Source organism: Budorcas taxicolor, chromosome 2, assembly GCF_023091745.1.
Source record: "Budorcas taxicolor isolate Tak-1 chromosome 2, Takin1.1, whole genome shotgun sequence".
In the NCBI taxonomy this organism is placed as follows: Eukaryota; Metazoa; Chordata; class Mammalia; order Artiodactyla; family Bovidae; genus Budorcas; species Budorcas taxicolor.
The window spans coordinates 23,035,646-23,051,380 of NC_068911.1; the positions used below are offsets into that span (position 1 = coordinate 23,035,646).

Sequence of the window (15,735 nt, forward strand, 5' to 3'; positions counted from 1 at the left end):
CACCTTTGTTCTAGCCTCTCTGAACCCTGTCCTGATTTCTCTCTCTGGGTCTATGGCACCACTGTCTACCAGGTCCCCCAGCAAGTCACCCCGGGATTTCTTCTTCTTTCTCACCCCGTGCATTCAATCAGCCATAAGTTTGGACAATTCTTCCTTAAAAACGTGATCTCAGGTTTGCTCCTTTGTTTCCATTCTCTTTGCTTCTGATGCGGTCTGGTCCCTCTCTCACCTCACCTTGAGCTGCTCAACTCCTTCTCTGAGGCGGTGACACTTTAGTGAACCCTGAATGATACGGATGACCTGGGAGGGGCACAGCTGGCAGAGGACATAGCAGGTGCAAAGGCAAATTTGGGGATGAGTTTGATCTGTTCAAGGGTGTACAGGCCAGGATGCAGAGCACACAGACCCCAAACCAGTGACTTATAGGAAACCCTCATGTTTCATTGGAAGCCTTTGGTGTCTATGGATCAGCAAAAAGGTGGAAAGCAGACGTGGGGGGGAGTTGTGTCCCCCAAAAGACATGGTCCAAACTCCTGGTACCCGTCAACATGACCTCACTTGGAAACATGGCCTTTGTAGATGTAATTAAGATGTAAGTTAATGAGGCTGTACTGGAAGGGTGGGCCCTTAATCCAATATGACTGATGTCCTTAGAAGAAAAAAGACACAGACACACACACAGAGGGAGGAGAGCCATGTGGAGATGGAGGCAGAGATTAGAGTGAGGCTGCCACAAGCCAAGAAGTGCCAAGGAGTGCTGGTGATAAGGATGCCCTGCTTGACCAAACTCTGGTCATGTTCCTCTGAGCCCTCTTCTTGAATGGGTTTTGACTGCTCCCAAATCACTGCAGATGGTGACTGCAGCCGTGAAATTAAAAGACGCTTGCTCTTTGGAAGAAAAGTTATGACCAACCTAGACAGCATATTAAAAAGCACAGATATTACTTTGCCAACAAAGGTCTGTCTAGTCAAGGCTATGGTTTTTCCAGTGGTCATGTATGGATGTGAGAGTTGGACTATAAAGAAAGCTGAGTGCCCAAGAATTGATGCTTTTGAACTGTGGTGTTGGAGAAGACTCTTGAGAGGCCCTTGGACTGCAAGGAGATCCAACTAGTCCATCTGAAAGAAAATCAGTCCTGAGTATTCATTGGAAGGACTGATGTTGAAGCTGAAGCTCCAATACTTTGGCTGCCTGATGAGAAGAGCTGACTCATTGGAAAAGACCCTGATGCTGGGAAAGATTGAAGGTGAGAGGAGAAGGGGACGACAGAAGATGAGATGGTTGGATGGCATCACTGACCCAATGGACATGAGTTTGAGTAAACTCTGGGAGTTGGTGATTGAGACAGGGAGGCCTGGCGGGCTGTGATTCATGGGGTCGCAGAGTCGGACACAACTGAGCGACTGAACTGAACTGAACTATTGAACCCAGTTTTAGCAAAGAATACTGTTAGCAAGAGTCTCTCTACCCTCGACATCTAATCAATTCATCTTAGTAACTTTCATTCCACTAACCCTCTCACTCTGCTCACTGGCTATAAATCCCCAGCTATCTTTGCTGTATAATCAGAGTTGAGTTCAACCTCTCTCCCTGATTGCAGTCATCTTGAACAGTGTCTTCCTTGCCATTTTGAACAAGCATCCAGTGAAATTTCATTTCTTTAAGAGCAGTTACCACCAAAGCTATGAAAAGGTAAAGAGAGCCTACTCAGAGCCTTTGGGCGGGGGGCAGGTCATGGCTCTTTAGACATCTTGATTTTAGGCTCCAGCCTCTGGAACTGTGAGGGAATAAATATCTGTCATTTTAAGCCACCTCTTTTGTGGTCCTTTAATGACAGCCCCAGGACTCTAACAGAAGCCAGTGTAGTCATTGATTGCCCCATGCATAAGGCATACCTTTTGGGAGTAGTTGAGAGCCTTTTCCATCTCAGACGTGATGGCGTTGATATCATCACTTTCGTAAATACCTGGAAACAAAGCACATCATGAGTGTGGGGGAGGGGTACAGATTCTGGCAAGTGTCCATATCTGTAAACACAAGGGCCACGTGGAGGTGACCTCAGCCCAGGGGGCAGGCTGGGGTCTTAATGGGCTGAGCTGACCAGCACCACCCCACACTATCTGGTGGTAAAGGAGATGGGCAGGTACAGTGAGGGTACCAAGAGTGGAGCCAGCCTTAGGACCCAGCACTCTGGAACCCAGCCGCGAGCTCTCACCCACAGAAGAGTAGGTCAGGGAAAGGTCCTGCTCCTCCAGTGAATAAGATCCACCTTGAGGTTACTTAAAGTAGCTAATGTCTGCAGTGAGTAATGTCTCAAATATGAGAAGGCAGTGGAAACCCACTCCAGTACTCTTGCCTGGGAAATCCCATGGATGGAGGAGCCTGGTGGACTGCAGTCCATGGGGTTGCTAAGAGTCAGACTCAACTGAGCAACTTCACTTTCACTTTTCACTTTCATGCATTGGAGAAGGAAATGGCAACCCACTTCAGTGTTCTTGCCTGGAGAATCCCAGGGACGAGGGAGCCTGGTGGGCTGCCGTCTATGGGGTCGCACAGAATTGGACACGACTGAAGCGACTTAGCAGCAGCAGCAGCAGCAGCAGCATCTCGAATATGACTCATTTGAGTGGGACTAGAGTGTGATGCCTAAGAAGACAAACTCTGGGTTCAGCTCCTGGTTCCTTACTTACTATCTCTGTGCTCTGGGTTCTGTGTCTCAGCTTCACTAGCTGCAAAATGGGGTAATAATCATAACCCATTTCATAGGGTTATTGTGAGGAATGAATCACATGTTTAAAACACTTAAAACCGAGTTTAGCATATAATAACTATTTTATAAATGCTTGCTATTATCAATAATAATCACCAATAATAACTTAAATGTATGTGCCTGGCACTTTTCATGAGTTCCAGCCCCAGCTATACCACTCATGTCCCTGGGAGTCATTTCTTCATTTGTAAACCAGAGAGATCAGAATGGCACTCTTGTGTCCCAAGCTTCAATCCTTCCTGAATCACGTCACAATTTTGCCTTGTCTGCATATCACCTAAACCATAATTTACTTAATAAATGTATTTTTAAAAATTTTAAATTGGAGCATAATTGCTCTACAATGTTATTTTCTACTGTACAACATGAGTCAGAGATAATTATGCAATTATCCCCTCCCTTTCAAGCCTCCCTCCCCACCCCTAACCTATCCCTATGTTTATGGCATAGGGAGCTATGTCGGTACCAAGACTACTGTCTGCAAAGAAAGAGGTGGAGGGACCAGCACCACTCCCTCACCTGTGTCTCCAAACCAGTGGAAACGCCCACCAGCAGCCCGGGTGACCTCCCTGTAGGCGGCGGCCGTGTCTGTGCGGCTGGCATAGCAGGCAGGGGGCATGGTGTCCGTCTGTGACTCACCCACATAGAATAGACACACGTTCAGATGAAAGTCACAGCCCCCGCAGGCCTCGGCCATGTAGGCGCTGAGCATGGCCTGTGGGCAGAGAGGGAGGAGGGGCCCAGGGCTGAGGGTTTTTCAACCTGCTGGTCGCGGGTCAGTTCAGCCCAGTCTCTTTCTTGTGGGCCTACTGTGTACCAGGTCTAGTACATGGCACTGAGGAGGGAAAGATGGAAGAGCCTGGGTCACCATTTCTCTTACTATCTTAATAGATCTTGGCAGGGAGCTGGGGCTGAGATCTTAGACTGGCAGCCTCTAATCCCCTGGGAGCTCATTAGAAATGCAGACTCTCAGGCCCCTGGGAGCCAGGTCTGACCACCTCTGCATTTGAACAACATCTCCAGGTGATAAAGTCTAGATGGGAAAATCATGCTGGAGAAACTGGTCACTAGGTGTCCACGCAGGGGAAGATGTGGGGGTCCTGGAGGATAAGGGAGGCCGAGACGAGGCTCACCCACCATGTCCTGGTCAGGGATGCCCCCTGTGAAGAGGTAGATGCCCTGTGACTGCTGTTCTTCTTTGTCCTTGAAGTCCACTTCCACAGCCTTCCGCAGGGCACTGAGGATGTTCCTGCTGCCCTGACACTGCAGGTCCAGGACCCACCTGGGAGGCAGGGAGGCCGTGCTGAGGCAGGGGGCTGCCAGGCCCCAGAGGGGAGAGTGGGGGATGGAAGGGGGATGTTTCCCGATTCGCGTCTGTGCCATCTGTCGGAGGGCAAAGGTTCTAGAGAGAGCTACTTGCTGGGGGAGAGAGGGGGCCAGAGAAAGTAGCACCAGGGAGGCTGCTGTCAGACCAGCAGGTCACCTACCGCCAGGCGCTTTGTAAATTGCTGTGGCTGGCAGCAACCATCTCGGGCCTCCAGCTTTCGATGGTGCTTCCGAACCTTGGAGGGAGGGAAAGAGGGCTTGTTCTTGGTGGTGAGATATGTGCCCCAGCTCACTGGGCTTCCCAGGATTTTAAGGGGGCAAAATTCTGGTTGAAAGTGAAAGTCGCTCAGTTGTGTCCAACTCCTTGCAACCCCATGGACTATACAGTCCATGGAATTCTTTAGGCCAGAACACTGGGGTGGGTTGCCATTCCCTTCTCCAGGGGATCTTCCCAACTCAGGGATTGAACCCAGGTTGTCCGCATTGTAGGAGGATTCTTTACCAGCTGTGCCACCCGGGGAGCCCAAAATTCTGGTTACATCCCCCAAATGTTAGGATGTCACCTGTGAGCTCCTTGCTGGTCAGGACACGTCCCAGCATATTCATGGTGGGAGTAGAGCAGGGGCCCTCTGTCCGACCTGCCAGGACCGGTTTGGCCAGACCTCCTCCCTGAGGAAGGTACTCCCTCCCCTGTGTGAACTTCCCCACCTCCAGGGAAGGAGTCGCTGCTCTCTTTTTGGCTCCCCTAGCATGGATTCAGGGCTTCTCAGGTATCTCAGATGATAAAGCGTCTGCCTGCAATGCAGGAGACCAGGTTCGATCCCTGGGTTGGGAAGATCCCCTGGAGAAGGAAATGGCAACCCACTCCCATAACTTTGCTTGGAAAATCCCATGGATGGAGGAGCCTGGTAGGCTACAGTCCATGGGGGTCGCAAAGAGCATGATTCATCCTCAAAGCTTTCACTCTCCACCTGTATTACAGTTTCTCTTTTTTATATGCATCAGCTCATTCTCTCTATGAGACAGAATTTAAATCTTTGAGAAGAAGATTTATCTCCTTTATCAAGGAAAAGCTGTCCCCTCTCTGGTTTGAGAGCAATTCCTCCACCTGGGTCCTTTACTTGACCACCGCCAACCTGTCTGAGACGCTGCCCCGTGGTGACCTCCCTCCCATGCCCACTCCCGGGTCTACTTCCCTCGTCCCCTCTGCCTCTCTTAACTATCATTCCACCAGGGTCCACTCTGCCACTACTCCTCTCTCTTTCCTCTTCCTCTTCACAGACAGGCTCCCTGGAAAAACAATATTACTACCACTTCCTCATTATCTGCTTCTCAACCCTCTGCAGTCAAGCTTCCACCCTGGGCAGTTCTCTGGCAAATATTAATGATGACCTCCTTTCCTGATCCCATGGAAATCTCTATTATAGTTGGATAATAAATCCTCTATTATAGTTGAATAAAAATTCTAACAATATACAGAGAGTGAAAATTCCTTGAATTTTATCCCTCCCTCCAAATTTCTGTTAACTCTTTGTTTTATATTCTTTCGGATTAAAAATTGTTAGATAAAGATATATTGATAGAAGTGGAATTATAGCCTTTCTTCCCACCCTGGTGACCTTGTTTTCTCCCATAAATCAGTGTTACAGCCTAATGGATAGTAACTGCAAGTTTGTGAAGAGAGTTTGGAAACCTGGGGGTACTGAGAAAGAGGGTGGGTGTCAGCTTAACATGGTTATTTTTTCACTTTACACAGTAATTTAAAAAAAATTTCCAGCAAGATAAAAGAAATGGAATTATATAACCTATACTATTTATTTCCTTTCATTTGGACTTATTGAGGAAGTTTTCTAAATGTACTCACATAACTCTCCCACATTCTTTTGAATAGTTGCATAGAATTCTACAGTGAGGTTTATTTTACCAATTCCCTCTTGTTTTCTTCCAGGTTTGTCAATTATCAGAATGCTGCATTGAAAATCCCTTCAAGGTTATCTCTGCACAGTCATCTTAATATTTCCTTTGGATATTTCATAAAGGTTTAATTGAAGGAACATAGACCATACTGACTCAGGGCTTATTTCAGTAGAACGCATACTAAAATTGGAACCATACAGAGAAGATTAGCATGGCCCCTGTGTGAAGATGATGCACAAAATATGAGGTACTCGGGATTAACATATACACATTATTATATACAAAACAAATAACCAACAAGACCTACTGTCTTGTTGACCTACTGTTTAGCACAGGGAACTATACTCAATATTTTGCAATAACTTATAAGGGAAATGAATCTGAAAAACTATGTATATAGTATATGGACTTCCCTGGTGACTCAGACGGTAAAGCATCTGTCTACAATGTGAGAGACCTGGGTTCGATCCCTGGGTTGGGAAGATTCCCTGGAGAAGGAAATGGCAACCCACTCCAGTACTCTTGCCTTGAAAATCCCATGGATGGAGGAGCTTGGTGCAGGCTACTATCCATGGGGTTGCAAGGAGTTGGGCACGACTGAGCGACTTCACTTATATAGTATGTAACTAAATCACTTTGCTGTACACCTGAAACTCACATCGTAAATCAACTATGTGCGTGTGTGGTCAGTTGTATCTGATTTTTTGCCGCCCTATGGACTACAGCCTGCCAGGCTCCTCTGTCCATGGGATTCTCCAGGCAAGAATACTGGAGTGGGTTGCCATTTCCTCCTCCAAGATCCTCCTCCAGGGGGATCTTCTTGACCCAGGGTCCAAACACACGTTTCTTGTGCCTCCTGCATTGGCAGGTGGAATTTTTACCACTGAGCCCCCTGGGAAGCCCAAATCAACCATGCTGTGTGTGCTGTGCTTAGTTGCTCAGTCGTGTCTGACTCTTTGCAACCTCACGGACTGTAGCCCACCAGGCTCCTCTGTCCATGGAGATTCTCCAGGCAAGGATACTGGAGTGGGTTGCTATGCCTTCTTTCAGGGGAACTTCCCAATCCAGGGATTGAACCCAGGTCTCCTGCATTGCAAGCAGATTCTTTACTGCCTGAGCCACCAGGGAAGCCCAAGAATACTGGAGTGGGTAGCCTATCGCTTCTCCAGGGGATCTTCCTGAGCCAGGAATCGAACAGGTCTCCTGTATTGCAGGCAGACTCTCTACCAGCTGAGCTACCAGGGAAGCACCAAATCAACTACACTTCCAATTTTAAAAAGTGTAATACAAGAGCTGTACCAAATTACATTTCCACCAATACTTTCCAGGAGTGCCCTTTGCACCAAATTATCATCAGCATTGGGTACTATCAATCTTTTAAATGTTTGCCAAACTGAACTGCAAAACCATTATGTCTCATTGTTTTCCAATGAGGGAGCTCTATTGCCAGATTCAGAGAATTCCTTCTTCTCCTTCCTACTTTGCTTCTGCAGGCCCTAACTCTGTTTCTTTCCAAGATCCTCCTTTCCCTCGGGAAAGGGGAAAACAGCTTTCTCTCCAGGTTTTCCTCCTGCCGCTTGGACTGCTCCTCTTGTTTCTTAGGTGGTTCCCTTTCTCTGCCATCTAAATGGCAGCTTGTCCCCAATTCTGTCCTTGGTTGGCATCTCTCCTCCATCGCGTCTCCACAGGTGCAACGCATGCCCTCCCATGTCTTCAACTTATGCTGATGGCTAGAGCTCCAACCAGGAGACTCTCCAAACTCTTAAGGATCTCAGACTGTGTTTATCTTCCAAACTCTGCTCCACCTGGCACACCTCTTCACCATTCCCTCGTCCCCTACAGCCAAGCAGTGACTACATTCTGCATATGTAACCCTGGGCACTCCTCACAGGCCCCCTGTCTTTCCTTCCCACTGCCTTGGCTCAGATCTCCCCTCCAGTATCGCATCCCTTCAAGCCTGTCCTTCACCTTGTAACTCAAGTGTCTCAAGAGTATTATCTTGCTTAAAATCCTTCAATATCTATATGTCCTCCAGTATAAAAGCTCCTGTTTAAAGCCTCCATCAGCTGGTGTTTCCTTTCATTTCTGGGCCATCCGGTTCTCCCTCTCACCCTTTGTTCACACTCAACTACTCACATTGCAGGTCCTCCAAGGTTGTGTCACACATCACACCTCTGTGCTCTGCTCACGCTGCTCCCTGCACCAGAAGGCCCCTTCTCCACATTCCCCGTCTCTTCTGTGTGCTGGGAAACACCTGCTCTTTGTCAAGACTCAGCTAAGATTTCCTGACCTCACTCTTCCCAGGTGAATGAACTGACTCCGCCTTTGAGTCGATATGGGACTTGCGGTCCCATATCCTGCCTTCTACTTATTCCTTCAGAAAACATTTAATAGCATTTATATTTTAACATTTCTACTTCCTACTACTAGGTGATAAGTTCCTTAAGGACAGGTATCATGTGTGTTAACTTCTATATCCCTAATGCCTAGCATACCTACAGTACATGGCAGCCTTTCAATAAAAGTTTGTTAAATGAATGAATGGGATGAGTGAATGAAAATCTTGTCCAAAATGCCTCTCTAAGCATTTTTCTGTAGAATTTATTAGGGAATGACTAGGCTCTGGTACAGTTTAATATATAATATTAAACTACTGACTTAGTAGGTTTAGAATACTCCCTATATGATGTGAAGTTGTGTAAAAAAAATATATATATATAACTACATATATTTAAATTATATATACTTTATAGATAAAAATATAAGTAACTATGTAGATAGACCTATAACTTAAATATTCATACTATTATATAGTCATATATAATTTAAACATATGTAGTAAAACTACATATTAAATATTTATCCTTTAAGTTAAATTTACTTATAGTTAAAATTTATATACACAATTTAAATATATAGCTATATAGTATTAATTTATATTATATATACTTATATAAGGGCTTCCCAGGTGTTCCAGTGGTTAAAAATAACCCAACTGCCAATGCAGGAGACATAAGAGACATGGGTTCGATTCCTGGATCAGGAAGATCCCTTAGGGAAGGAAATGGTGATCCATTCTAGTATTCTTGCCTGGAGAAGCCCATGGACAGAGAAGCCTGGTGGGTTACAGTCCATGGGGGTCCATAGGGTCTCAAAGAGTCAGACACAACTGCAACTACTTAGCATGCAGCATGCACACTTACTTATATATAACTTAAACACATAGTTTTATATATAATGGAACCATATGTAGTTTTATATATAAAGGTATAATTTAATTCTATATAGCTGTATGTAATCTATATGACATATAACTATATATAATAATAATATTGATAGGTCTATGTACAATTAAAATTTATAATTGGAATTCTGAATATTTAAAATATCGTGGCTTGCTGGAAATGAGGTAGGAGCCAAGCCTGGGGACCCTTCTTTTTCTCTTTTGTGTTTATCAGCTTGGGAGCCAAATGGGGCAACGGGCTGAGTTACTTTATCCTGGCTGATCAAACAGTGTGTTTTGGGGCTGCTTATCACCTTCAGCCCAGGGGGACCGTCCTACAACCATTTAATTATTCAATGCCCCAAACAAGATGGTTCAAATGAGATAAACGGACAGCCCTCCTGGGAGGCCGGATGCCCATACATCTGTCGTCCTGCCAGAAGCCTCAGCCTGGCGATGGCGGCCTAGTGCCCACGACCTCCCCACCAGGAGAAGCTGCAGCGTACGCAATGATGTTGAAGCAGTCCTTGTTGGACAGCTGCTCCTCCAGCAGGCGGCGCAGGGAGTGCTGGATATGAATAATGTACATGGAATTGGTCACGGAGATATCGAGCAGTATAACCACCCTAAAAAGAAACACAAGCTTTAAGAGGAGAACCGAATCTCTCAGATAATGTTTATTCTGTTCCATTTTACTATTTAACGTTTTTTCCAGGGGAGTTCTGCACGCCAAATTCACCCCTGGCCAAATCTTCTCCGTGGTTTGAGGTCAACACAGGCAGTAGCCTGAGGGTCATGGAACCTTTGCTGCAGGAAGGTCTATCATGGAATAAAGCCTCGTGGTGGACAGTTTAAGGGCAGGACTGCATATAATGATTTCATACATTTCCTTGTTTTAAATCACTAGCATTCGATACTACAGTAGATTGGGGTCTGTGAAGGGAAAAAAACAAGCTAAGCAAGTTAGATGGGGAATTAGGTATAACTGGGGCCTTTGGGGAAATGTATCTTTTTATTTTCTCTCTCTGTTTTAAGATCTCTTGCAATGGCAAAGGCAATGGCATCCTACTCCAGTACTCTTGCCTGGAAAATCCCATGGACAGAGGAGCCTGGTAGGCTGCAGTCCATGGGGTCGCTGAGAGTCGGACACGAAGGAGCGACTTTGCTTTCACTTTTCACTTTCATGCATTGGAGAAGGAAATGGCAACCCACTTCAGTGTTCTTGCCTGGAGAATCCCAGGGACGGGGGTGCCTGGTGGGCTTCCGTCTATGGGGTCGAACAGAGTCGGATACGACTGAAGCGACTTAGCAGCAGCAGCAGCAACAGTGTTGAGCTTTCTCTTTAGATCTTATAGTCCTATCTCCTCCCCTCATTCTCATTTTGAGACAGCTATGGATTAGCAAAAGAAAACTCACCTGATATAACATCAGAAGACCTTAGTTCGAGTCCCACTTTCTGTGGGGCCTTAGGCAAGTCACAGCACCTCTCTGATCCTTGCCATGCGTTTGTGTGTATGCTCAGTCGTGTCTGACTCTTTGCGCCCCATGGACTGTAGTCTGCCAGATTCCTCTGTCCATGGAACTCTCCATGCAAGAATACTGGAATGGGCTGCCATTTCCTACTCCAGGGGATCTTCCTGACTCAGGGATTGAACCTGAGTCTCTTGCATCTCCTGCATTAGCAGTCAGATTCTTTACTACTGCACCACCTTGGAAGCCTGTTCCTTGGCATATTTAACTATATAAACTATAATAAGACTTTTCAAGGGGTTGCTTTGAGAGTTAAAAATTAGAGCAGATGAATGGTATTACAAACTTCTAATATAAAATAAGTGGTAATGCATTATGTAAGGTATGGAATGGTAATGATATAATAGATACCTACAGTTTTTTCCTACTCAGCATCCATTACCTCTGCTCAAAACAGCATCTTTATCTTTTTTTCTGGTGTGTGGGGGAATACCTTTGTCTGTAATGGTCCACTTGAGTTGAGTAGAGCTGACCCCAGCCCAAGCTTTAAAGTGGATGTTAGACCCCAGGCAATCAGAACATCAAATCCTCTTGGCCCAAGTGGCTCATGGGTGGACCCATACCCTAAACCCTGGAAGTGCTAAACTGGAAGGGAGGAAGTTGGGAACTTTGGGTGGCTATCTTGCTACCTAGAGGGGACAGCCTACCTAAAAACAAAGCCAAGAAAGAGGAAAATGGAACTGAGGGTTGGAAAGAAATTCCTGACATGTATGAATCTCTGGATCAAGCCAGGCCTGAAGACAGCTACCAAATCTACTTTAGAATATAGTTACCTTAACCAGACTTCCCTGATTTGTTTCAATTTGCACTTAGTTTCTTTTGCTTTTTAACAAAGACTCCTGAGTGACACAGTGATGCTATTCTTGAGGTTGCAGTTAATGGTGGTGACTTTTCCCTCCAGGGGTTCTGCTGAGCCATATTGATCCTTAATCTAAATGATGGATTCTGACGTCACCAACAGGAAATTCATAAGCTGAATGAGTGCTGTGTCACACACGACACCATGAAGGACAAGAACACTATTGGAGGAAGTTACCTTTTTTCACAGACGGTGCCCCAGATTCTTCTGCTGGCCAAGGAGAGCCACTCGATCCGTCTCTCATACATCCGCATCACTCTGCTGAGCTGTTTCTGCAAACTCATGGGTCATACACAGTCAGCACTGCACAGAGCATGTGGGGGAAGAGGGTGTACCCCACTTGGCTTCTGGGAATGGTGTGTCAAGGCCATGGGTATCCAGGCAGTACAAAAATCCCTCTAAAGCATGTACTAGGACTTCCCTTGTGGCCCAGAGGTTAAGAATCTGCCTGCCAATGCAGGGAACACCAGTTCGATACCTGGTGCAGAAAGATTCCACATGCCACAGGGCAACTAAACCCATGTGCTACAGCTACTGAGCCCCGACTCTGGAGCCCGTGAGCCACAACCACTGAAGACTGTGCCCATGCTCTGCAAAAAGAGAAACCATTGCAATGAGAAGACCCAGCAATACAACTAGGGAGCAGCCCCTGCTTGCTGCACTAGAGAGAGCCCGTGCGCAGCAACAAAGACCCAGCATAGCCAAAAATAGATAGATAAATGAACGTTTGTTTAAAGAGAGAGAGAGATATAAGCCTGTACTCGTCTGTCACAAGCCTAGGAAGGGAAGAGTCAGAGTATTTCATTGCCTCAAATGGGGAGGAGGTAAATCTTGACCAAAAGGATTAGAGGTTTTTGTTTAAGGCATCCGGGTTCCTGCCTGGAGAGGAGGTGGAGAAAGCTCCAGAAGGGCCTGTGGGTGGAGCACAGTCTGTTTACAGGAGGGGGTTCTGTCACTGGCTTGGTGCCTCCACATTCCACGACACCTTCCTGCCATCCCCCTCCCCACACCCCACATTCTGACTGATGGGACCCAGCACTGACCTGGTACTCGTACAAGAAGGGCAAGTCCACATGAATATTCTTCACTGTCCCGTCATGCCATTCAAACTGCACCATTGCCTTCTGCATGCAGGTGTGGCCAGGAGGGGAGCAGGTGAACAGAAGCGCAAGTGAGGAAGGATTTTGAGTTTAAATCGGTCACTGGGTTCTCCAAGTCAGATGCAAGAGAGGGAAATGGGCTCTTAACACATCTGTGGGTGGTTTGTGCCCCTCCCCATCACCAGGCCATTGCCTTGTCTGGAGCTGGCAGCTGAGGGACTTCAGGACACAGTCCCCTGAATGAACCAGGTCTGACTGCAAGCCGGCTCCCTTCTCAGGAGGCTCTTCTGAACATCAGTGTCTTTATTACAAGGTATGGTTAGAAGTTTTGGTAATAGTAGAGTTGGAGATTTAAAACATACTATAGTCATAAGCTCTTAGATTTGGAAACCCACGCGGGAAACACACTTTGAAAATCAAATTTGTTCATTCTGTTCATTCATCCTCCATAAAGCTGTCATATCTGTATCTCTGTCTCTCCTTCCATCAAGTCATTCATCTATGGGCTGCCAGAACTAGACATCCCCTGTCTCTTTCCTTTCATTCTTCTGTCTTTTCACTGATCTTCTCTTCTCTGGCCTTGCCTCGCTGCCTGTGGGATCACAGTCCCCTGACCAGGGATCGGACCCATGCCCCTGTAATGGGAGTGCAGAGTCTCAACCACTGCACCACCGGGGAAGGCCCTCCACTGACTGATCCTTCTGTTCACCTATTATGCTGTCCTTCCACTTCTCCACCCTTTATCCTTCATTTAATCTTGACTTTTATCCTTTCATCTTTTTGTTCTATCCTGTTATCTGTCCTTCCATCTGTTCATATTTCCATCCACCTATCCATTCTTTTACCTATTCATTTATCATTTCCATCCATTCACTCACTCAGCCTTTTCCTCCCTCTTTCCAGCCTTCTGTGCACGCACACAGACATTCCTTGACTGCTTACTTGTACTACATATAGGGGACAGAGTGTTGGGGAAGAGTTTTTTCTTTTACAGGGCTCATACCGCGGTGGGCATTAGACATGTAACAAATACACACAAACGCGCATCACAGGAGCAATAGGAGAAGTCTGTGTCAGGCAGAGCGAGGGTCCAGAGAGAGAGCGTGTTCCGAATGACAAGGAGGAAACCTTCATGGAGGGGGTGACCATGGTGCCCGATGTACTCCCTCTTTCCCCAATCTCCCAAGTTTCATTTTTTGTATCTTTGAAAAACGGCAGCTAGGGTAGATTTGATGAGAGTTCTAGAGTCCTGGGTGGAAAGCCTGCATCCCACTCTAAGCCCTCAGCTCCTGCTCCTTGGTCTCTGTCTCATGACCTCTATTTCCCGAACATTTCAGAAAGGAAATACCACACGGGAGCTCCACGGCAAAGGTCTGGACAGAACTCTGAATCTGAGTTACCTCATGGATAGTTGATGATACTGTTTTCCGGAGAATAGGCACAAATTCCTCCACGGGAGAGAATGCATTGGGTGCCAGAACCTGATAAAGGCTTAGCTTCTTGGCTGTAAAAATAAATGGTGGGGTTTGAGGCACGGCTCATGAAGCCCCAAAGGGTTCATGCCTTCGGTCAGTCGTCTGCATCTTGGGTTCTTCCCTCTCTGGGGATTTACCTTTCAGGCTATTGGTCTTCAGCCATTCTGCAGAAGTCATGTCCAAGTTTGGGAACTCAATCATGAGGGGATCCTCATGCTTTGGGGGTTTAGGCAAGAGACTCATGAGTGAACTCTTTGCAACCTCTGTGGAAATCTAAGTTGAAATGAAAAATCATTATTACATAATCATATTATAGAGCTGGAAAGTCCACAGCCTTCCCCCACCCACCCAAGGGAGCATCTTAAAACATTGTGCTTAGTCTTTCAGTTGTGTCCTACTCTTTGCGACCTCGTGGGCTGTAGCCCGCCAGGTTCCTCTGTCTGTGGGGATTCTCCAGGCAACAATACTGGAGTGCGTTGCCATGCCCTCTTCCAGGGGATCTTCCCAACCCAAGGATCGAACCCAGGTCTCCCACATTGCAGGCAGATTCTTTACTGTCTGAGCCACCAGGGAAGCCCAAGAATACTGGAGTGCATAGCCTATCCCTTCCTTCTCCAGGGGATCTTCCTGACCCAGGAATTGAACTGGGGTCTCCTGCATTGCAGGCAGATTCTTTATCAGCTGAGCTACCAGGGAAGCTCTCTTAAAACATTACCTGTTAAATTACAGGCAGTTTTGCCTTTCCCTCCCATAGTCCCATCCCCATCTCGAGAGATATGTGGAATTACCAGGAGAAGACAGAGCTGTACCCAGCAACTCACTTCCTCTGTCATCTGTCCATCCTCCTAACCACTTCCCACCCTTACCATTTGAATCAGCACCACGGACTCCAAGATGACAAGTGGCCCTGCCATGGGCACAAAACATAAGCTCCAGGGAACTAAAAAGCAACTCCTGTACCAAATCATTTAGGGAGTCCTGATCTAGCCTAGACTCCCTTGCCCACATTTACAACTGAAAACCTGAGGTTCTGAGAGGTTCAGTCACATAGCTTGTGTATGAGGAAAGCACGAAACAGCAATTTCCAAACTTCAGACATTCGAGAACCACCTTCATGAAATTTGCTATATCTGAGTACCACCGTACTGTTATTTGTTGTTGTTGTTGCTTAGTCACTAAGTCATGTCCGACTCTTTTGCGACCCCATGGGCTGTAGCCCACCCGGCCCCTCTGTCCCTGGGATTTCCCAGCCAAGAATACTGGAGTGGGTTGCCATCTTCCACTCTAGGGAATCTTCCTGACTCAGGGATTAAACTCATGTCTCCTGCATTTACATGTGGATTCTTTACCACTAAGCCACCAGGGAAGCCCTATATTGTTATTTACTCAATATTTTAAAAAATCAAACAAGTAACACTAAGTCTTTTTAGTTATTAACTTCACTAACATTAATTGAAATTAATATCAATTTCAATTTTGATTTTAATGGACCCCTTTTTGTACTTAATTATATGTATGTATATATGTATGTGTA

At 46.3% G+C, this 15,735-nt stretch overlaps 1 protein-coding gene and 1 non-coding gene across 2 annotated transcripts in view; one reads left to right on the forward strand and one right to left on the reverse strand.

Annotated features, from left to right (window-relative positions):
• VWA3A (von Willebrand factor A domain containing 3A) overlaps positions 1 to 15,735 on the reverse strand; it is a 48,471-nt gene that overhangs the window by 13,020 nt on the left and 19,716 nt on the right. The window contains exons 12-20 of the mRNA XM_052635973.1: positions 14,339 to 14,474; positions 14,127 to 14,230; positions 12,670 to 12,750; positions 11,804 to 11,898; positions 9,744 to 9,863; positions 4,259 to 4,333; positions 3,909 to 4,053; positions 3,291 to 3,486; positions 1,897 to 1,967 (exon numbers count right to left, since the gene is read on the reverse strand). Of these exons, the coding sequence (XP_052491933.1) occupies positions 1,897 to 1,967; positions 3,291 to 3,486; positions 3,909 to 4,053; positions 4,259 to 4,333; positions 9,744 to 9,863; positions 11,804 to 11,898; positions 12,670 to 12,750; positions 14,127 to 14,230; positions 14,339 to 14,474 (1,023 nt within the window). The remainder of the gene's footprint in view (positions 1 to 1,896; positions 1,968 to 3,290; positions 3,487 to 3,908; positions 4,054 to 4,258; positions 4,334 to 9,743; positions 9,864 to 11,803; positions 11,899 to 12,669; positions 12,751 to 14,126; positions 14,231 to 14,338; positions 14,475 to 15,735) is intronic.
• Positions 6,173 to 6,276, forward strand: LOC128044009 (U6 spliceosomal RNA). The gene has a single exon (XR_008199002.1). It is a non-coding gene; the product is annotated as a U6 spliceosomal RNA (small nuclear RNA).